This window comes from Rhopalosiphum padi, chromosome 2, assembly GCF_020882245.1.
Source record: "Rhopalosiphum padi isolate XX-2018 chromosome 2, ASM2088224v1, whole genome shotgun sequence".
Classification (NCBI taxonomy): Eukaryota; Metazoa; Arthropoda; class Insecta; order Hemiptera; family Aphididae; genus Rhopalosiphum; species Rhopalosiphum padi.
The window spans coordinates 58,392,474-58,415,296 of record NC_083598.1 but is presented as its reverse complement, the minus strand read 5'-3'; the positions used below and the strand labels follow the sequence as shown (position 1 = coordinate 58,415,296).

General features: G+C 27.9%; 5 protein-coding genes across 10 annotated transcripts; 3 read left to right on the top strand and 2 right to left on the bottom strand.

Annotated features, from left to right (window-relative positions):
* Window positions 1–2,350: 2,350 nt before the first annotated feature.
* Window positions 2,351–5,562, top strand: LOC132923172 (growth factor receptor-bound protein 2). Its single transcript, XM_060987021.1, has 5 exons — window positions 2,351–2,742; window positions 2,876–2,973; window positions 3,063–3,182; window positions 3,308–3,497; window positions 3,580–5,562. The coding sequence occupies exons 1-5, from the start codon at window positions 2,665–2,667 to the stop codon at window positions 3,754–3,756; spliced, it is 663 nt and encodes a 220-aa protein (XP_060843004.1). The 5' UTR covers window positions 2,351–2,664; the 3' UTR covers window positions 3,757–5,562.
* A 1,579-nt stretch (window positions 5,563–7,141) lies between these two features.
* On the top strand, window positions 7,142–13,469 carry LOC132923167 (E3 ubiquitin-protein ligase SMURF2). The gene is made up of 15 exons (XM_060987011.1): window positions 7,142–7,521; window positions 8,101–8,139; window positions 8,235–8,346; window positions 8,421–8,563; window positions 8,639–8,855; window positions 9,772–9,909; window positions 9,972–10,072; window positions 10,142–10,388; window positions 10,446–10,746; window positions 10,800–11,018; window positions 11,086–11,264; window positions 11,345–11,485; window positions 11,573–11,756; window positions 11,832–11,973; window positions 12,039–13,469. The coding sequence occupies exons 1-15, from the start codon at window positions 7,464–7,466 to the stop codon at window positions 12,221–12,223; spliced, it is 2,406 nt and encodes an 801-aa protein (XP_060842994.1). The 5' UTR covers window positions 7,142–7,463; the 3' UTR covers window positions 12,224–13,469.
* Window positions 13,470–15,381: 1,912 nt separating this feature from the next.
* On the bottom strand, window positions 15,382–17,601 carry LOC132923168 (general transcription factor IIH subunit 4). The gene is made up of 3 exons (XM_060987012.1): window positions 16,830–17,601; window positions 16,057–16,511; window positions 15,382–15,982 (listed from the first exon to the last, which is right to left on the bottom strand). The coding sequence occupies exons 1-3, from the start codon at window positions 17,409–17,411 to the stop codon at window positions 15,604–15,606; spliced, it is 1,416 nt and encodes a 471-aa protein (XP_060842995.1). The 5' UTR covers window positions 17,412–17,601; the 3' UTR covers window positions 15,382–15,603.
* Window positions 17,602–17,686: 85 nt separating this feature from the next.
* Window positions 17,687–20,891, top strand: LOC132923169 (uncharacterized). 5 transcript variants are annotated; one of them, XM_060987016.1, is made up of 9 exons: window positions 17,687–17,732; window positions 18,063–18,173; window positions 19,268–19,394; window positions 19,626–19,751; window positions 19,806–19,926; window positions 19,970–20,091; window positions 20,287–20,427; window positions 20,499–20,630; window positions 20,689–20,891. In XM_060987016.1, exons 2-9 carry the CDS (start codon window positions 18,097–18,099, stop codon window positions 20,821–20,823), a joined length of 981 nt encoding a protein of 326 aa, XP_060842999.1. In that variant the 5' UTR covers window positions 17,687–17,732; window positions 18,063–18,096; the 3' UTR covers window positions 20,824–20,891. The 5 variants fall into 5 exon arrangements, with proteins under 5 accessions (XP_060842999.1, XP_060842998.1, XP_060843000.1 ...); XM_060987015.1 differs by having other exon boundaries at window positions 17,711–17,835; XM_060987017.1 differs by lacking the exon at window positions 17,687–17,732 and adding an exon at window positions 17,739–17,985 and having other exon boundaries at window positions 19,982–20,091.
* Window positions 20,777–22,766, bottom strand: LOC132923171 (transcription initiation factor IIE subunit beta). 2 transcript variants are annotated; one of them, XM_060987020.1, is made up of 7 exons: window positions 22,596–22,766; window positions 22,088–22,184; window positions 21,884–22,000; window positions 21,657–21,819; window positions 21,368–21,568; window positions 21,101–21,274; window positions 20,777–21,035 (listed from the first exon to the last, which is right to left on the bottom strand). In XM_060987020.1, exons 2-7 carry the CDS (start codon window positions 22,147–22,149, stop codon window positions 20,892–20,894), a joined length of 861 nt encoding a protein of 286 aa, XP_060843003.1. In that variant the 5' UTR covers window positions 22,150–22,184; window positions 22,596–22,766; the 3' UTR covers window positions 20,777–20,891. The 2 variants fall into 2 exon arrangements, with proteins under 2 accessions (XP_060843003.1, XP_060843001.1); XM_060987018.1 differs by having other exon boundaries at window positions 21,657–21,822; window positions 22,596–22,765.
* Between the last annotated feature and the right edge of the window lie 57 nt (window positions 22,767–22,823).

The following is a 22,823-nucleotide window of genomic DNA, read 5'->3' as shown; positions in this document are numbered from 1 at the left end:
ATCATCTTTTTATAATAATGAAATACTGAATACGAGTAATAATTTATATAAGTATCATCGGCGTAAACATGATTACAAATCTGGGACTATAGAAATATTCAAATATTTATCATATATACATAGGTAATAACGTGATGTACTGATGTATTATACTGCTGACGAGATTGTTGAAAAACATTTTTAGGGGGGGGGGGGTTGGAGATTTTTGGAGTCCTGAAAGCCCTCCTTCACGTATATCGTATTCGATACGTATTTTATTATGATGACTGATGAGTTTACAAGACATTACATTATTACTGTGACTTTTAGTAGAGCAGTTTGCAATAGACGAAGACGATAGTCAATAGATAGCAATGATAGCATAAATTATGCTGAACTGGCTGAAACCGACGGGTGACGATGCCTACTATACGTATTATATTGTTAATTATATAATTATAATTCATGAAATATACGTTTGCCGTGTACGCGTCGTGTAAGTCTTGCGGTGTGATAAGGAACGACAATTACACTGAACTCTATTCAAACAAAATTAAACCCTTATTTCATGACAGTACTGATTTCAAAAATGTAAATGTCCCAGTATTATGCAATAAAAACGATTATAAATTAAAAATCGTGATATAATTGGTTTTGTATGTTTTTCAAAAACCATTCGTAGCAATCATAAGAAATTGTTATAAATTATAATACTTCCACTGCGAGTGAAGACTGTAGTGGTTAAAATGACGAAAATGTCTCGCACAGATACTTTGGCCTGCTAAACGTAACATATTATACCGATGAGTTTTACTACTTTTACTCAGTCTGGCGAATACCGGAATACATAATAATGAAATAATATATACCAAAATGACGCCACTGTTGAAGTCGCACGTTTTACCCGTGCAGTAAACGTTGCGCGCACGCATCCGCGTAGATTTATAATAATATGTATTATTATTATAATAATGGTCGTTGTGTCTGGTATCTGTCCCCGTTCACAATAAATAAATAATAAAACGCCGATGGTGGTGACTGGTGGTGGTGGACGGTGGTGGTTGCGACGCAGCCGGTGCCGCGCGTGTGTGTGGCGCACCGGTCGTCGAGAGACCTGTTGGGGGGCATTGTTCAAAACGACTTCAAGGTCGTTTCGACTATACAATCCCGACGAGATTTGGCAATGCCGCTTTTGTGTACGGCGACTGCGACGACGACCGGCCCCGAACGAATACATAACACATACCTATCTATGATGATAATAATAATAATAAAAAAAATATGATAAAAATGATAAAATTTGAATATTTGATATAGCCCGATAGCCGTCCTCGCCGAATCGTGTCCCCCACAGACATACGAACACTACACTTCACACTAATTAGCTTGATAGAAACGGCCGTGTATCACAGCGATGTATATTTTTTGTATATTATTATTTATTATAATCATTATTATAGTCGTAAAATATACAAATATAAATATAAAGTATATATAGTTTAAAAAGTGATAAATCATTTTGCGAAGGTATTATCAAACTAAAATAAGTACACTGAATTTAAATTTTTTTTATGAATTATCTAATCGGCTAATAAACAAGGACATTTTTAAATATCCTATAAAGTACCCCAGTCATAGGTGTAAATAGTAATAATAGGCAAACATTATGGTTAAAATTAGAAAGGGGAAGTTCAGGCTACAACCCTCACTAATATTGAACTTCAAAAACTGAACTCCAACACATACATAATAATAATACTATCAGAATTTTATGAATTGGTTTTATAACGATGTGTTTTTTATGTACCTATATGTCACTATTGCGAATTTATGAGCTAAGCAGATCATAATATAGCAATTAGAATTAACTACCTCTCCAAAATCATTAATATCTTACCCGTTTTTCCATTATTATTTACCAATAAAAATTCATTTATCGGTAACATGAGAATAACAAGAAAAAAAAGACGATTTCATATTTTCAGTCAACTATTTTTGAGCGAGTTCTATAACTTGGTCAGGAGAAGCTAAGCCACCTCACTTGTTGTGCCACTGCCCCTAGCATGTATATCTCCTGAGTCAAGAGTTGAGTGCTACAAGCCTATAAAGTACGGAAAACGGCGGTGTGACCCACGATCACGTCGTTACTCGTGGAGCAGTACGCGCGAATTATTATCAAAAAAAAAATCACCGTGCGTCGGTGCTGCTATCAGCTGAGGTGATTCAGATAATCAGATTTTAGTGATTGAGTGAGCGAGTGGTGTTTTTGTAATTTTGTCCCCCGCCATCTCGCCCCGTGAACAGAAGTGGCGCACGCGCGTTCGGCACTTCAATCGTGTGTGCGTGTGTGCGTGCCTGAGAGAGTGAGTGCGTGTACGTCAATGTGTGGTTGTATACGTGTGGTGTGTGTTTGTGTGTGTGTGTGTATGTGTCCGCGCGTTTGTACGCGAAGTGTCTCGTGCGAGGCCGTCCGCGCTTATCTCGTCAAAGGTTGTTATTCTGTCCGTTTCGTCCGTCAACACGAACTACAATACGAATAAAAAAAAAAATAATCGCAGTTCGAGTTCCGGTGCAGTCTGTTCGCCGTTTTTTTTTTTTTTTACAAACACCCGTGTGTCCGGCGATTTCCGTGCGCCGATAACATATATGTTTTAAACGGACCGGAACGGACGCCCCGAACCAACTATGGAAGCCACCGCCAAGCACGACTTCAAAGCCACGGCGCCCGATGAATTAAGCTTCAAAAAGGGTAGCTTACTTAGGGTGAGTGATTTTAGTGTTCAGCCTTTTTAGTGGTGGAGTCCAGTTTGAGAATTGGGGTTTACTCTTGTGCCACCGCCGCCTCCGGGTACCTGGTGCTGTACAAGGCACCTGACTGATTCACTTTGTTTTTCAGGTGATCAACATGGAAGACGATGTAAATTGGTTTCGGGCTGAGTTTGAGGGCAAAGAGGGACTAATACCTAGCAATTATATAGAAATGAAAAATCACGAGTGAGTGATGTCACTTTGATTTCTATTTAGTTGTACTGTCATTCATGCCTTAGTCATACTAATGTTTGCCGTTGCTTATTTGTTTATAGTTGGTACTATGGTAAAATCACTCGAGCTGACGCTGAGAAATTATTAGACCAACAGCCTGAGGGTTGTTTTCTAGTACGTATAAGTGAGAGTTCACCTGGAGATTTTTCATTATCCGTCAAGTGAGCAAATATATTCCATAATACAATATCTATACTTTTCCGTGTTGTGTCCTTGAACTCACAAATAATAATTGATATTTTTTGAAAATGTGTTTAATTTTTAATAATGTAATAATCAATAATAGATGTGGTGATGGTGTCCAACATTTCAAAGTTTTACGAGACGCACAAGCAAAATTTTTCTTGTGGGTTGTGAAATTTGATAGTTTAAATGAATTAGTTGATTATCATCGAGAATCATCTGTTTCCCGTTCACAAGACGTTAGACTTAGGGATATGCCAGCAGCAACTCAAAATGGGTTTAACCAAAAACCGGTACATATTATTTTTACCTATCAATTAGGTCAATTGTAAATATTAATAATTAATAATAAATATGCATTTTGTCATTTAACAGACTCTGGTGATTGGGATGTATGACTTTACACCTCAAGAAGATGGAGAATTAGCATTTAAACGAGGAGATGTGATTACTGTGACGAATCGCACTGATGTAAATTGGTGGCGAGGTGAGATTGGTACCAGAGAAGGACTGTTCCCAGCTGCGTATGTTTCTCCTTATCATGCCCCTTAATCTACAGTGTTCTTAATTGTATGGAATGTATTTACTACTATATGAAACTGTGTATTTACTACTGTAGAGAATATGTGACCATGAAATAGACTTAACAATTCTAGATTTTTCTTTCGGAATCGGATAATTTATTGAAGTGAAGAAGAAGTCAATAATTATTTAGATACTTAAATTTGTTTAGGTTTTTCAAGTTTTGTTATTAATTAATTCATTGATATATTAACTTAATTTTTTTTGCTTATCCATTAATTTTTATTCGTTAATATGTACAAAGTTAATACATTATGAATCAAAATGATAAAATGTTACCTACCATTCTGACTTAACAAATGTTAAAAAGTATTTTTTACTTTTAAGAATATAAATAAAAACAATTTTGACATGTGATGATAACTGTTGAATATGAACTATTAATTTTCATGTTAGATAAATGTTCATTAATTTATAGACCTTTTTTTTTGGAATTTATTATTTTGATTTATATGTATGAGTTTTTTACTCACATGCTTATAGTGTACATTTATAACATAAACATTGCTTTGATAACCTGCTATTATTTATAATATACGATAATAGTTCTGAATATTATGGTTAATAGCTTAAACATTAAAATAATACCTATGAACAATAAGTCAATAAAACAGAAATATAGGTTAATTATTCATAAAAATTAAAGTTACATAACAGTATCCATTTATTCTTTTATAAACATCAATTATTATAATTCTTAAATTTGTACAAATTTTAATTTAGTGAAATCTGTCTAAAATGTATGTTATTAACAAAATATTATGAAATTGGTTCTTTATCTCAACTAAATATTTTATTTGTTAATTAAATAAATTGGCATTTATCATTTAATTTAAGATAGATTTCACTTAAATCATTTGTGTATACTATTATATTTAAATTAGGAATATTAAATTTAGTAAAAGTTGATGATTTGTTCTGTGTTTTTTTTTTAGCGTTTATACTACCAGTTCTTTATGGAATTAAATTTATAAATATTATATGATGTAAACTATATTTTTTAATGATTGCATTTAAATAAGGAAATAATTTTTATCAAATGTATTTCCATGTTAATGTTTTATTTTTTATTTTTAAATTGAATACACAAGTATAACGATATTTAGAAACACAGAACTTATGTTTTTTTTTTTACAATTTATAAAAATCGCTCAATTCCTTTATCTGTATCTAATAATCGTTTTTAAACATTTAAAATATTTCAAAGAATATCTGTTTAGTTGTTTATTTGTTGAACTTGTTTTATACTTGGATCAATTATTATATATTGTGCTTAACAATTTTTCAGTCATATCGAACAATTATTTTAGTTTTGATTTTAAATTAAACAATACAATGTCAATTTGTGATATAAAATAATATTAAAACTCCTTATTTTACCTATCTTATATATTTCTTTGTTGTAGGTTGATCATTAATTGTTTTTTTACTAATGTGTCTATATTTAAGTATTAATTCTTCCTGACTTATTCATTATTGGTAAGACTATTGTCTACCCATGAATATTTTCTTCGTATTCTATAATAATATTTTTTTTTTTGTACTAGGTACTTATAAATATTTTATTTTTTATTATTTATTTAAGTGAAATAAGTTGTGAAATAATATATATGTTAGTCATAGTAATTAAAGACTCGTATAGTTGGAAATATTGAAATAATATCCATAAAGTCTTTAATAATTTATTATATATTAAGTAATTAATTAAGTGACTTTTTTCTTATCTTATACAAAATATAATATTAAATTACAAATATTTTTGTGCCACATTCAACATTATATTGTTTTATACTGTAAATAGTTACACTGCTATAATCCATAAACCATTATACCTTTTTTAAAATTTTTATTTTTTAGTAATACCTCATTATTTGTTAGATATTGTTAAATATTAATGTAAGCAGTACATTTAATTATCTACAATTATAGTTGGTAGTAAATACTAAGTACTAAAAAAAAAACTATTTTTAATCTAATCTAAGTATACTTAGATCTAAGTATAGAATAACTATCACTAGTATATATAACTTAGAATCTAAGTATACTAAGTATCTCTTAGAAAAATCTAAGCGATAATTTCAATATTCCTTATTGATTTTTATTTTTAAATTTAATGAGGTTTTACAGAGAACATTTTAAAATTTGATATTTACATAAAAATTATGTACTTTCTTAAACCTCTTATGACCTGGAATTAGGATCCTGGATAAGGAAATCCATCTGTGCTGATCAGGTCATCTAGGTCGATGAAGTCCTTTTATATTATTATTACATTTCTAAAATTTAATTTTGAAGATCGGTCTGCATTATTTTTTTATTTCCATACAAAAGAATCACTTATATTGGAGTATCTATAATCTATTACACGTTAAATACCTGTTCTCAACTAATACATCGTTAATAATATATTAGCACACTTAATATACAAATATTTTTATAATTGTGTACCTACCAAGTACCAACCCCTAATCATTACTCTATTAATATTGACTCAACATTTTATTTGGTTAATTAAAATATTGGATGATTGAATAAATGTAAATAAATAATTAAATTCTTAGCAAAGCAAATTTTTTAGTTTCGAAAAAAAAATTGGCTACACCTATAAAAATGTTAAAACCTTCAACTTAAAGGGTAGTGTTTAATTAATGATATTTGTACATTAGTGCAGTACTATAGTGTTTACCTAAACTGAGTTTCAACCCGACATGGGCACTTAAAATTAGTTATCTAATTGAAATCTTAAATCTCCAACCAGGAGTACAAACTCGATTTACTCGAATCGGTATCTAACAAGTCATTCTAGACGGATATAACGATCGATTAATTGCGACGACTCCGCACTTTATTTTGGAAACTGGGGCCTTTATCTAAAAATCGGCGAAAAGGTTTGTAAATTTATTTTACAAATAAGTTTTACATGAGATCAGAGGGATCTCAAACATAATAAATTTAATGGATATGTTTTTGCCCGTAGATATAATCTTAAATCCGTTGCTGTCCGCTAGAGCCTGGAGTACTCGATTATATTTACATAAAAGTGCACCAGAGCATGACAAATTCTAAATATTACGAACATTTTTAGTTTTGATAAATTTGCTATGTATCAGAGCCAAACACTATGGTTGCCGGTCGGTAGAATTTTTAAATCTTGATTCATCACAACTCGGCAAACTCGCAGCTCAGTTTGCAATTACAAGAGTTAATAAAAAATAAAAATGTTGGTTTGTTGCGTCACCGAGTCATGGAAAAAAAACCATTTATTTTTATTTTCCATGCATGCACCAACTTAAGGGAAAATGTTACGATCATGCTAGTAGATAACTGCACTGTGATTATTTCATAACAAAACATTCAATTAGTCTTAATGATTCATACAAGTATACAATCATACTACCCTACCTAGGTACCTTTACTATAATGTAATTGTTCGAAGCGTAAAAAATAAGTGAAATTACGCGAAACTAGATGAATTATGTAGAAATTACAAAACTCGAGCGTAATATTCTTGTTTAATTTCTTGTCTGTGATAAAAAAAAAAATATGAATAGTGAGGAGAAAATAGTGCTGCAAATCATTATGTGTTCATTTTTTGTATAGCAAAATATTTTTATTACGCCAAATGTTTTTTAATTTGTCAAACGTAGATTTATCATAATAATTAATGAGTTTCAAATATGTCTGGATCTTCAGGTAGCAGGCGAACTGGAGGAACTACCAAGATCCGTCTAACTGGTGGGTGTTAAAAATGTTGATTTGTTATAAATCATTTGTATTAATAAACTTCATATATTATTTTATCTATAGACTATATTTATGTGATTTTCTTAATCTTATATATTCACAAATTTAGTTTAACTAATATTAATTTAATTATGGTATGTCAAATATCAATCACTAATTATGTACCTATCTATCATATTATTTTATGATATGTCTTATTGCTGTTATAGAAATATCATAAGTTGTCAGCTTGTTAAAGAAATTTTAGTGCCCAATAATATACAGAGTATACTTATTAATTTAAAATAATATATAATTTTAATTTAAACTTTCAAATAAATGCCGTAATTTTTTTCATTTTAAGTTAATTAAGAACACATTGCTTATTAAATATAAACATATAGTATATTTTATGAGTCATATTGACAAATCTACGATGGAAATAACTAATTTTGATTTTTGAATTACTTAAGTACAATTTATTGTACTAACTACTAATGAATTGTGTTTTGTATGTATAGTAAGCCTTATATACCATTCATTTATATAAATAATAATATTAATTTGAAAATGATTAAAATTTGTTTTCAGTGCTTTGTGCTCAAAATTTGTTGAAAAAAGATTTATTTCGTAAGTTTTATTTTTATTTGTATTATTTACATATTTTTAACATACATTTTTATAAACATATTATATTTTATTGGTTAAAATATGGATTTTTATAGGTTTACCACCTGATGCATTTGCAAAGATTAGTGTGGACGGGTCTGGACAATGTTATACAACAGATACCTGTAAACCAACTTGTGACCCTCAGTGGAATCAACATTATGATTTGTAAATGAATTAGTTAAATAATATTACTATTATACCTAATTATTAAAATTATAATAATTTAAAATATTTAATAGATATTTAAGTAAAGGTGATCATGTAACAATTACTTTATGGAATCATAAAAAAATTCATAAAAATATTCAAAAACCTACTAGTGGTTTCCTTGGATGTGTTAGATTATCATGGAATCAAATTCAGCGATACAAAGACACTGGTTGTAAGTGTATATTATAATAACTTACATGATTTTGTTGGAATAATATTTTATTTGTTCAAAATTATCTACTTACAGATCAGAAATTAGATTTAGTTAAATTAAATCCAGATGATCCAGTACCAATTAGAGGTCAATTAGTGTTATCTTTATTATCTCAAGATGGCACAGTAGGTGTATCATCTCAACAACCATCTCCGTTACCTGATGGATGGGAGGAAAGGAAAACAGAAAATGGACGATTATATTATGTAAACCATAAAACTAAAACTACTCAATGGGTTAAACCAACAAAGTAAGTGAAGTAATTTTATTTATAAATGTATAAAAAATTTAGTAGGTATCCATATAAAAAAACTAGAATTTTTTCCATTTAAAGTACAAAATGTTTAGGTCTGACATTATTAACCGTCTTTAACACAAATAAAAAAAATCTATATGCGATGCCAGGTTATATTGTTAAGATTATAAAATCGCTTATCCTACCTTTTAATTGCAAAAAAAGAACATGACTCGATGGCTTAAAGGACAAATATTATTTGTCACTAATACTAAAATGTTCAGGAAAGCCATTTAAAGATTTATTATTTTTCAAATACCTATAGTTTTTTTAAATGTTAGATTTAACATGTGTAATCTTGATATGGTATATAATTTACAGTATAACATTAATTTGCTAGCTTAACTTGATTAAAACAATATTTTTTTAAGTAAGTTTTGTGTGTAACTAGAATGAACAATATTACTAATGGCAATTGTTATTATATCTTGCTACGGACATTAAAGTATTTATCAGTTTTGCCAAATACTGTATATTCAGAAATGCTACATTTCATTTGTCCATTTAGAATAACCACTAATTTTAATATATCCATTTAAAATAATTGTATGTTACATTTTTTTTTTTTGAACTTATAATATTTGTGCATTCAAAAATATGATCAGCTCATAAAATGTCAAATATTATTACGTAAAAATAACGTACTTTTAATAATTATGGGCACTTGATATTTGGCAGAATTGTAAAGAGCATCTAGTTTTCTTGATTTGACATTTTTGAAAAAAATAGACATATTATATTTGGCCATCAAATTGTATGAATAGGCATAAATATATGCGTACAAATTAAAAAAATCATTTACAATGTCATACAAATTATGAAAATATAATATAATTTATTTGTTTAAAATAATTGTTAATTTTATTTTTAGGTCTCATTCAAAAATTACTACAGGTAGTGGTAGTCCTCGCCCTCCAGCACCAACACCTACAGAAGATGCAATTGTACGAAATGAATCTGATGTGATAAATAATAATGATAGCAATAATGTTGTTTTGACTGCACAAACGTAAGTTACTTTCCTTTTAGATTTTATAAAAATGTATAGCTAGTAATAATTAATATATTTAGGAATAGAAATCCTAGCAATCGAGTATTACTTAGTTCTGCCAGAAATTCATCATCTCATAGTTCCTCAATTCAACAACCACAAGACTTGCCAACTGGTTATGGTTATTATCAAACAATTTTAATCTAACTTACTAAATATGTATTTAATTATAATTTTTTGACTTAAACAGAAATAAGAACAACACCTCAAGGACAAATTTATTTTTATCATACCCCAACTGGTTTAAGTACATGGCATGATCCAAGAATTCCTAGGAATATTAGTGTAACTTCAGGACAACAACTTGGCCCTTTACCTGCTGGTTGGGAAGTACGTCAAACATCCAGTGGTCGCTATTATTATGTAGACCATAATAATCGAACTACAACTTTTTCGGATCCAAGACTTTCAACAGCAATCATAGCTAATTTATTACAGTAAGATAATAAATTACATATTACTATTATTGAATTAACACATGTATAATTTATTAGAAAACAAAATGATCAAAGCTCATCAACAAATGAACAAAACTCAATGAACAATAAAGAGAATACTAGTATCAACACCAGAGTACTTAATACTAGTGAAACATCATCAAGTCAACAGAGAACTCCACCTCGCCCTGGCCCTGTTTTTGATGGTCCCCAAAGTATTGAGACTGATTCAGAGTGTTTGCCTAAATACAAACGTGACTTAGTAGCTAAACAGAAAATTTTACGTACAGAACTAGCTGCATTACAGCCTCAAACAGGACATATGAGATTAGAAGTTTCAAGATCAGAAATATTTGAGGTATGTAATATTTTGAGTTTGGTTAATTGGTTCCTAATAATATTAATTTCTAGGAGTCATATCGAGCAGTAATGAAGATGCGACCGAAAGATCTACGCAAACGGTTAATGGTTAAGTTCCGTAGTGAAGAAGGTCTTGATTATGGTGGTGTAGCCAGAGAGTGGTTATATTTATTATCCCATGAGATGCTTAATCCCCAATATGGATTATTTCAGTACTCTAGAGAAGACAATTATACTTTACAAATAAATCCGGATAGTTCAATTAATCCAGTATGTTTTGTTTAAAATTTTCGAGGGACTTTGTTGTATCACAGATAAGAATGATTTTTAATTTTAGGAACATCTATCTTATTTCCATTTTGTTGGTCGTATAATTGGAATTGCTATTTTTCATGGACACTATATCGATGGAGGATTTACAACACCTTTTTATAAAATGTTACTAAACAAACCAATTACTCTGGAAGATATAGAAGGAGTAGATCCTGAATTGCACCGTAGTCTCACATATATATTGTAATTAGCCAAATTATTCTATAAAATAATTTATTTTGTATAAATATGTATATATATATAATATTAAATATATTTTTAAGGGAAAATAAACTTGAAAAAGATATAATTGATACTACTTTTGCGGTCGAACAAAGTAGCTTTGGTGTATTAAAATTGCATGAACTAAAAACTGGTGGACAAGATATTCAGCTTACAGAAGATAATAAAAAAGAATATGTTAAGTATGTGACTAATGGGTGGTATACCTATGTTTATACATTATTATATTATTAATAAACACTATAATACAAATTGCAATTTAAATGTAGATTGTACGTGACATACAGATTTATGAGAGGTATTGAACAACAATTTTTAGCATTGCAAAAAGGCTTAACTGAAGTAGTTCCAGGAACATTGTTAAAGCCTTTCGATGAACGTGAGATTGAATTAATTATTAGTGGTATTGGTACCATAGATATTGAAGATTGGAAGCGTAATACTAGACTCAAAGTGATTATTTTTATTATATTACTCAAACATATAGTAGTTAATAAAATATTTAAATTAATATTATTATATATTCAGCATTGTTCACCTGATATGCCTGTGGTCAAATGGTTTTGGGAAATTATTGAACAACACTATAGTCAAGAAATGCGTCTTAGGCTGTTACAATTTGTCACTGGAAGTTCTAGAGTTCCTCTTCAAGGTTTTAAGGCACTTCAAGGTAAATAATGATTTATTTATTGATACAAATGTTCGTTTATTGAACCTTAATTTATTTTAATTTAGGATCAACTGGAGCAGCTGGGCCTCGTTTGTTTACCATACACTTGACTGATGTACCTACTGATAATCTTCCCAAAGCACATACATGTTTTAATCGTCTTGATTTGCCAAAATATGAAAGTAAACAAAAATTACTTGACAAACTAAGCCAAGCAGTTGAAGAAACTTGTGGTTTTACAGTTGAATAGGTAATCTGTTACATTTTTATTAACTGCATACATTATTATTTGTTTATAATATTATGTTAAGTATCACATATTTGTATTATTTTTGTTTATAGAATTTTTATTGTAAAGTCATTTGTTAATTGCAACTTATCATATGTTTATATTTTTTTTATTTAGAAGAAAATGTTGAGGTTAATTCAATTATTGTTATTAAAATATGTAATAGTTTTAAGTTATAGTTATGATAATAATGTGCAATAATACAGGGTAAGATACAATGTAAGGCCTTGGAAGCAAAATGAATTAATTCAAAAACTTTATTTAACCATATTATTTTATTTTTTTAAAATTATTATTGATTCTATTTATGACAAAAATGTATTATTGTTCTTTGTTACCCCATTAAAAAATAATGAATAGTGTTGATTTTTAAAATTATTTAAATTTTGGTTTCAATTATCAGACAATATAATACACCTAATTTTAATTAATATTTAATTTTATTATTCATTCTATTATAATATAATTTTCATTTGTCTTTTCAATGTATAACTTGATTTTATTAAAATAGTTTATTTTTCATACTAAACAATCATATTGTCTTCCATAGGTTTAATATATTAAGGACTGCTCTCATACGACAATCCAAATAAATAAATAAATTAACTACTTATTTGTATAATAAAACAACTTCAATAATGGATAAAATAGTATTAGCGTTCAATTATCTCATTTATGCACGGGAATCAGATAGTGACATAACTATTATGTATTAAGCAACATAAATAATATCTGAAGACTGTATTGTTAAATTAAATTATTAAGGACATCACAGTCATATAAAATCTAAAAACCCATATAATATAAAGTATTTAGTAATTTGCAAGAAATCAATATGATCTAATTAAAAAAAATGAAGACATTTGTTATTTCATAAAAACTCAATTTAAATTCATGTTTTAATATTACAAATTGTAAACAAATGTGGAAAACAGAACAACATTACAAATGTATAACTGATTTTTTTTCTGATGATCTCTAGAAATTAGTATTGTTACTTTATTTACGATTAAATAAAATGAGACTTAGTTTTATCTTATTGTATGTTTATTAATTAAATCTATCATGTTATGTAGATTTATCTTAAATGATAAGTAACCAATCTATATTTTGATTAAATGTTAATTATAGTATCATTTTTATTGTATTATATATATTAAAAATATTGACTTTATAATTGATTAAAATAAAAAGATATTAAATACAAGCATCACTATTTATTTTTAAACTATTTAGAATAATATAGCGTTTTACATCTACATCAAATTATATTTGTATATTTATTAGAAACGTCATACTTATAGTAGCGGCCAAACGTTTGTGCGGTTGGTGACTATGCCTCCTATAGCCACCGACTAATTAAAACCCAATATATTTTAGATAACCTTCGAAGACTCGTTGTATTCAAATATATATGATTAAATTAAATAATTTTTTCTTGACTCCATGTGAGTGAATACCATGTAGAATTGAAAAAAAGGTGTTAAAACGGTTAATAAAGATATTTGTTTTTTCTAATATCCCTCCAACAGATGTTTTTATTTGAAGACTATCTTGTGTAATATCGACTCGAGGTAGGCGAAGTCACCAACCACACATACGTTTGGTCACTACTGTAACAGTTAATGTGTACATTTTCTTTTCTAGATTTTGTGTAGAATCAGTATTAATTTTACAATGATGTGTATCTTATTATGGAGGGTAAATTCTTAGGTCACTAAAATCGCCAATGTTTGTATCTTTGAGTAATGGTTTTAGGTAGCAAATTGGATCTAGACGATCTAGTTAATACTTTATGGCAGGGGTCCCCAATTAATATTTTTGAAGAGCCACATTAAGGATTTGAAAATTTTTCACGGGCCATCAAAATTCTAAGTATATATTTACATTATTTAAAAACCAATAATATTTAACAAAAATAATAATTTACAATAATAACACGTGTAATGATGTCGTAATATATGTTATTTATTATTTGTCTGCGGGCCGGATAAAATGTGTTCGCAGGCCGCCATTTGGTGACCCATGCTTTAAGGGGTTTAAGTAAACAATTCTGGATTTTTTATGTGCAGTCAGTATTTTATAAAATAGAATATTTTTTCGATATGCCTTAAAAGTGAAAAACCATAGATACTTGACATTTTTACCAAATGTTTATATAATCATATTCTAATTATGTTAACATTTTTGAAATATTTTGATTCTGAACTGATCATAGAAATTCAATTTTTTTTTCTATATGGATCAAAAAGTTTTATTATAGAATATAAAGTTCCTTTTGCTTTTTTTTTTTTTTTGCTGACCTAAAACAAAGTTATGTCAGCTATGATTGAATTTGATGTATACTACTTAGAGTCAAATACACTAAGTTTTGTATTGCTTGTATTGTTGTTTTTTGTATTTCAATACTTTTTCGGGGTTTTTAAAAACTTGGTTTGCTTTTGTGTAACATTTTGTAACATTTTTTCAAAATGTAATTTAAATAAATATGTTTGAAAGGTTAATAATCATTTTTATATTATATTATGTTTTCCAAAGAAATGGCTCAATCGATTTTATCTCATTATGTTTGATTTTTTATTGAAAAAAGGTAGGTACTTGTTTACTCATTTCTCGACAACCTTTTGTCATGTATCAGTCATTTAATTTTATAAATTATCTTAAACAGAATAAATTTAATTAACAGATTAACTGTGGAAGAAAAATACGGCAGGCTTGTGAATAGAAATCTATTTCATTATAATACATTCTTTTTAATAATAAACTAGTGGTTCAAATCTAATATTTTTTTAGAAGATTTATAGAGGTTTATTGTATTTTTCTTTAGTTTTTTAATGCTTCAAAATTCTTACTCTACTTGTTACTGTATTAAAATTTAACACATTCATTAAGGAATTTACTTCTCAATAATGAGATTCATTTGACACCTATTATAAAGTAGAGCGGTTATCTATTTCCCTTTTTTTATTTATGCTTATATTACATCTGATATTTAAATTAATTAAATAAGATTACGATATTGTTTTATTCTTTATATTGTTGTTACTCAAAAAAGTAAGTTATATAATAATATATATTAAACTGATTTAGTTTTAAAAAACAAAATAATAACAGCATAATACAACTTTTTTTAATTTTATTTAAAAGATAATACATAAATAGAATAAATAAAAATATATTTTTAGTATGAAAATTGAATTATGAATTATAAGTACACAATTATTATCTGTAGTACATACAATTACTCAAACTTTGGCTGTTGAATTATTTGTGCTATTAAATTAGTAACACAAATATTCAAATCATATAAATAGTGAACATTGTGTACAGACTTGATATACTTAAAATGGATCAGATTTTGGTTGTTTTTTCCAAAACTTTCTTACGTCATCGTGTCCATCAGTACTTACAACAATATTCCTTCTTCTTTCATCACACCATACCAATGCCCCAATTTCAGCAGCATAATTTTTTATTGTTTCATAATCATTAGGTGTATTTATATTGCTATATAAAACACCATCTGTGTATGTAAGTCGATTTCTTTCATTTTCCCACAAATAAATTTGATCAATAACAGTTTGTGGCATTCCACATTCTTGCATTTGTGGATGTGTATGTACAGTAAGAAATCTTACTATTTGCGCAGCAGTAATGCCACTACGTAATGCCGTTCGAACTGAATCTCTTGTTAATATACCAGCAGCCATGTTTGGAAATCTAAAACAAGAGAAGGCATGTAATATATACATTTATTATAAATATTTTTAAGCTATTATTATAATAATTATTACCTGTAAAGCATATGAGTAAATAATGCAACTAAAGCAACTTTTAGATCAGAATCAGTCATAGCATAAATCCGAAAATTAGTTTCAACAACTATATAACGTTCTTTACTTTTCATTCGTTCTGAAGTACGACTATTTCCTTGTCCCATTTCAATTACTAATCGAGTAGGGTAAAAGCGTCCAGCTTTACGTTTCCTTTGGTAAACTAATCCAAATTCTCGAAGATGTTGTAAAAATGCTTGAAGGTTTTCAGACATTTCGTCAGTTATATAATCCCATCCTAAAGTACCAAGATGTATTTGAAAGAGGAATGTCAGACATTGAGCAAGATCAAGACCCCTTGATTCTACTGTCTCCATATAGCGGAGCATAAAGTACCATACTTGAGTTGCCATATCCAGCAGTAAAAACTGAAATCCTGTCGATGTAATTACTGGACTATCATCTGTATCTCTGACCTAAAATATAATGACATTAAGTACCTAGTAGAATAATTGTATTATACACTGTCGTCTCCAAAGAGAATAATCAGTCGGTCGATTAATTGTTGTTCATTTCTGCGTATCTCCCACCAATGACCCATACTATTTAATGGTTCCCGAATTAAATATATTAGTATTACTTATTAGTTATTAGGATATTAGTCATAAATGTGCGTAAAACTTTGGCTAGGTGTGGGGGAAATTTGGGCTCGACACTGCCGAAGCTTTCAGTCGGTATGTGTGAAAAGTGATTATTCTCTTTTGAGACAGGGTATAGTTTAACTTGTTACTTACCATAAGACCTGCATTTAATAACACTCTGACTGCATCTGATGATATACCTTCATGTTTAGAACCAACCATATAATGCAATATGCATTCCCATCGTTCATATGCATATGAATCTAAAAAGTCTATATCTCTTGCTTTTGGATCAGCTATCACATCACTGTTAGCTACCATAGAACGGCCACCACCCATAAGTGCCACTTTCAGTTTCTTCTTGAATGTAGAATTTAGAATCCATCCTTTGAGGCCACCAGATACACTAGTTAATTTCCATATATGTAAATTGGTGGCTACTTCTATAGATTCGTCAAGTTCACGGGAATAATTGGCCGGCACCCACGATGAAAGAACTGATTGTGGAACTGGCTGTTCGATGAATAAAATACGTAAAGTAAACTGTTGAGCTATGTCAGGTAATACTCTAAACACTGTAAGACAAGTCGGCGGATGACTGTATAGCCGATCTTGAACGGCTTCTGGAAGTTTGATGAGGTATTCATATAACGTAAGAACTTTCAGTATTTTAGAACCGTCGTCCTTACGTAAATTCTTCCGTTTTTCCTTGCTAGTACCAGGTTCCTTGGACATAATTGTATACAATTCATATATTTATCAATTTTTTTTGAAAAATTTACATTATTTAATGTCTTAAATGCTTAAATATTAATTAGACCAAAAAATTATTAAGCATAGTATAAATAATAAATTAATAAATATATAATAATATCGTAAATATTTTTAAAAGATGTTTATTTGAAATTGTATTTACTAATTTAAAAAATGTTCATATCAGTCAACATAACCTTCAAAATATGTGAAATGATAGTATTGGTTTGATAATTAGATGTTTGGTTTGATACCAATGTTTTTCTGTCTCCTGTGCTAAGGCCTAAGACCACGATTGTATAGGTAGGTACTAAATTTTATAGACAGACAGACACACACACACGACACACAGACAGACGTTACTGAGTACAAACTGAGTTAGACGGTGCTATTTAGAAATTCTTGTGTATGTAGTTTTATATAAAATTAAAAAAAAATTTGATTTGTCGATTTGTTTCTCTAAAGTACAATAATCTTTTGAAACTAAAAAGCAAAAGCCAGAGAGTTACAAAGTTTCAAACTAATGAACTAATACAAATTATGCAACAGAATAGATGTTATTATTATTAATGGTTATTTATATAAACATATTTATGAATTGTTAATAAAATATTTCTGTTATGTTTGTCATAGAATTAAATAACTGCTGATCCATTTATAAGTTGAGATGGACAAACGCTCAAAGAATTTGCCTAAATTTGGGGCAGCAAAAATTTCGTTTACTCCAAATTTAGGATATAAAAGGTAAATTAATAATTTCATTGACAATTTTTTATAATTAAAATGTTTTACAAATCTGACAAACCCTTTGATTTTACTCAATATTTTTGGATAATAAGTTTATTTCCATACTTTTCTTGAGTATTTGTAAAAAACTTGCTAAAGCAAATTTTACTAACCGTTGAAAGAACCTTATCTCATTCCCAATTTTGGTTTAAAAACTAACACTATACAGTACAACTTTGCCACAGATTAATTTATTAAATATTTTCTGAAAAAAATATATGTATTGGTGTATTTTTGGATGCAGGTATAGAATAATTGAAATTCATATGGCAAAATACTTAAGTATTTTAGGCATCCAGGTCAGTTATTCAAGTTGAAACATTTATTTTCACTGTTAAAATGTCTTCTAATAAAATTATGTACTTAGGAACCATATTTTGCTGACACTTAAAAAGCATCTCAATTCGTTACAGTTTCACTCTACAACTGATAATATCTCGCCTCATACTTACACTATTAATCTCTACCACTACAACAAAATACTCATAATTTAGGAGTAATACTTGACTCACCTGGGCATCACTCATAAATACAAAAATAAAACTTCTAAATGACAGAGGCAGATGACTATGTATATTCTAATGTCTAAGTATACTTAAATACCTTTAACTTAAATTACAAAATACTCGTAAAAAAGTTCCTTTTCAAATCCCCATGGAGCTATAAGTTTGGGGCTAAAATAACCATTAAATACTAGAATGCTCCAGACATTTCAATTTAAAACCATCAAAGTACCTTTTTATGTGTCTCTCTAGACTGTAGTCACTTATATTGTGTTGTACACTACAGATACCTATACTCCAAACTTGCTACCCTCCCAAATCCACTGGTTAAAGACATAAATATCTGAAAGTAAACCCAATGACTGGTCAAAATTTAAAAGTATTACTATAAAATAATTCTTTCAACTAAGCTATCACACCACCTAATAATTATTAACTATTAATTTTACTTACTTATAAAATAATTTCAGTTTTAAAAATTATATTAAAATAAACAATTATCCATTTTATAATAAATTATATGCATTTAACATAACAATTATTTTGTAGAATTGTAGCCAAGGATTCAAATCAACTATCTAAGGTTGAAGTCAAAGTTGAACATGATGCTAATTCAAATGCTCAATTATTGTCAACACAAAAACAAAAAAAAACTAAAGAAAGATCTACAACACAAGTTTGTATTTTATTTTATAACTTAATATTTAAAAAGAAATATCTTTAAATATGTGTACAAAAATTATGTTTTATAAAAATGATTAAAATAAAAAATTAAGTTAGCATAATTAACTAGATAGTAGATTGATACATAAAAATAAAATCTTTTTTTAAAGAAAAAAACACATTTAATTATTAATCTTATTATTTATTTAAAATAAAGAATTATAAAATTAGGTCTTATTTTTAGATACAAAGTGTGTTTTCTAACATGAGTTCAACAAACCAAGGTAGGTCAGGTTCATCACGAATGGGATTATCATCTGGTTTTCGATCTTATTCAAATCATGGTAGTTTCAATAGTTCAGGATCTTATGTGAGTATTATATTCATATTATTTGATTTGTATTTAGTGTTTTAATTTACTTAGGTGAAAAAAGAAGCTTGTCAAAGCATACAACAAATGCAAATGTCAGAAAATACTCAATTTGATGTGGATGACCCAATGGATGAGGTTCATGGACCAGTTCGATTACCTTTCTTAAGAAAAGGTACATAATATATACTGATATTTAGTTTAAAATTATCTAATAGTGTTTGTTTTAGATAGAGTACCACAAATTAAGTCTGAAACTAATTTAGAATATCCATACCAGAAGAACATTTATCCTTCATTAAGTGAATTAATTTCTCCTGAATTATTAATTATTTTGCAGGTATTCACTACTTATTACTACTTGATTTATAAAAATATTTAGAATAACATTAATTATGTATTAGAATTTAGTTTGATCAATAACTTGATAATATAATTGCTATTTGTTGTCATTGTCTCTAGAGCAATGCAGTGTGCTATCTATTATTAGCTATAATTAATTTAACTAGTATAATAATCATTTGATTTTTATTAGTTCTATGACAGTTCATTTAGTATTCAACCAAAGACTGTAAATAATGATCTAAGCGAAAATCATAACAATGGTGTAATACCTGTTGAAGTAAAACCAGAAATACCTATAAAAATGGAATATAATGGCCATTTAAAAACTGAAGTAATTATTGAGATACCAATAGCTTATATGGATATTATATATCAATTTAAAAGGATAATTTTTAATTTTAGAATGATTCAGAAGCAGTTTTTAAATCAAAACCAATAGGTAAAGTACAATATTATAGATCCGGACGTGTTGTTTTAATCTTTAATGAAAAAAAATATGAACTGTTAAAAGCCAATGAGGACAAACATCACAAGGTAACTTGATTTATTTGTAACCTTAAAACTTCAGTTTATGTAATTGTCTTTTTTCTAGGAATTATTTAGTCTTTCTAACATTGAAGAAGCTGAAAGACCTGATAAACTAGTGAGCTTAGGAACAGTACCTCAACGATTAAAAGCTGTTTTGAATATTAATGATATAATTGAGCATTTTTTAACAAGTCATTAGTATACAATTTTTTTTTTTTTTTTATTAATGTACAATAAAAAAAATAATAAACATACTTATATAAAGAATTACAATGTATCATAATCTTCCAACACATTTGCTAAATGTTCATTATCCCTAGGTCTCTTGGATAATCTTTTCTTGGTCACTGGTTTTTTCCGTTTTACATGATTTACTTTTTTAATACCATTATCTTGCATGGAACTTATGCCCTAAAAAAGAAAATCGTAGAATTACAATATATTGTTTAAAAAACTTAATTTTGTGGTAAACATACCTGTTTCTCCAAATGTTCCTCTATCTTTTCATCATCCATATTTTCTACTGCAATACTCCTCCACATTTTTTTAAATTCTTCATTAATATCAATAGTTGCAGATTTGTCATTGTAGAACATAACTTTTTTTTTATCTCCAGGCCGACAAACATATAATATTTCATTTTGCAAATGCTATTGTAAAAATAAATATATATATTAAATAATAATTAGATATTTTCTATAAATAAAATATACAACTTTTATAATTAATATTTATTTTTTTACCTTAAGAGCTTTTTCACAATTAGGTAATGATTCTTGAATATCATCCATCATAATTCCTCCTAAACCTTTTAAATCTTGTTGTTTTAATAACTTTAACAAAGCTTTTCTGTCTTTAAGTTTATAAGGAGGCTTGAACATATATTTTCCATCAGGTGTCCGTTCAATTTTAGGGTTGCCTGGTAATGCTTCAGTTTCTAGCCACTTAACAATAATGATAAATATAAAAATTATTATACTAATTTGGTTTTTTTAATTTGTGATATAAACAACAAATTCACATTGTACATACTGTTTTTACTTTCGTTCCGACATCTAATTGATTAGTTTCATCCAATAACTCATCTAATGTTAATGGATGATCATCTCCATCCTGATGTCGAGCTCTAATATACTTTACTATTTTGGTAAGCACACCAAATTTATACTGAGAACTTTGTCCATATGACTTATAACTACTATAATGGTAATGAAAAGTATTAAATTATATTAATTAAATCTATATGAAACAGTTCATACTTTAATGAACTTGAAGCATTTGGCGGTGAAGGCGGTCTGGGCATAGAAGGTAATGGTTTAGATTTCCTTTTAACCTCATCTTTGTTGCTGGTGTCTTCTCTTAACCTTTTTTCAACTCTATAATGACAGTACCATGTAATCAGTTAATAATTATATTAAAATCATTGTTTGAATAAGATAAGCATATAATAATGATGTACTTACACTGGAATAGCTGAAGCTTTTAGTTTGAATAATTCTCTTTCTCTCAGCAAAGCAGGATCCATATTTTTTTACTTATAAATAAACTTAGCAAATAAACCTAATTTTAAAAGTTTTATTTAAGTAAATTATCTCATTTATAAATTACATATCATTTAAAGCATCTGTTGTACAAATTATTATTTATTTTATTAATTATGTCTTACTATTATAAGATTACAGAGGTAAGTTTGAAAATTAATAATTATTTTGTTTAATATTGAGTCATTTTATCAAACTTTAAAAAAATAAAAGATTTTTTAAGTTAATGCTAAAAAAATATCAGTTCATAAATGGAAAACTTTATTTCCAGTTAAATTGATACACCTTAAATTAATAATTAGCAATTAGAATAGGTATAAATTGATGATAATCATACAATAATACAACAGTGAGTTTAGATTCAAATCACAAAATAATAATGAACTGCATACTCTTAAAATAAAATAAATCTTCATACTACATAAGTTACCTTAATTTGGAATAAAGAATGAAATAGTTTACTTAATCTATTTTTTCAACATTATATAATATACTTTTTATTTTGTAGTCAAATTATGTGTATTTACTACTTGTTAATTAGAGTTGAGAATTTGAGAATAAAACATTGAGAACATAAATATTAAAGATTGTTTTTTTAACTTTAGTGGATTTTGTTTAATGTATAGTATTGTATACATTTGTTATCTTAATAGCTAAT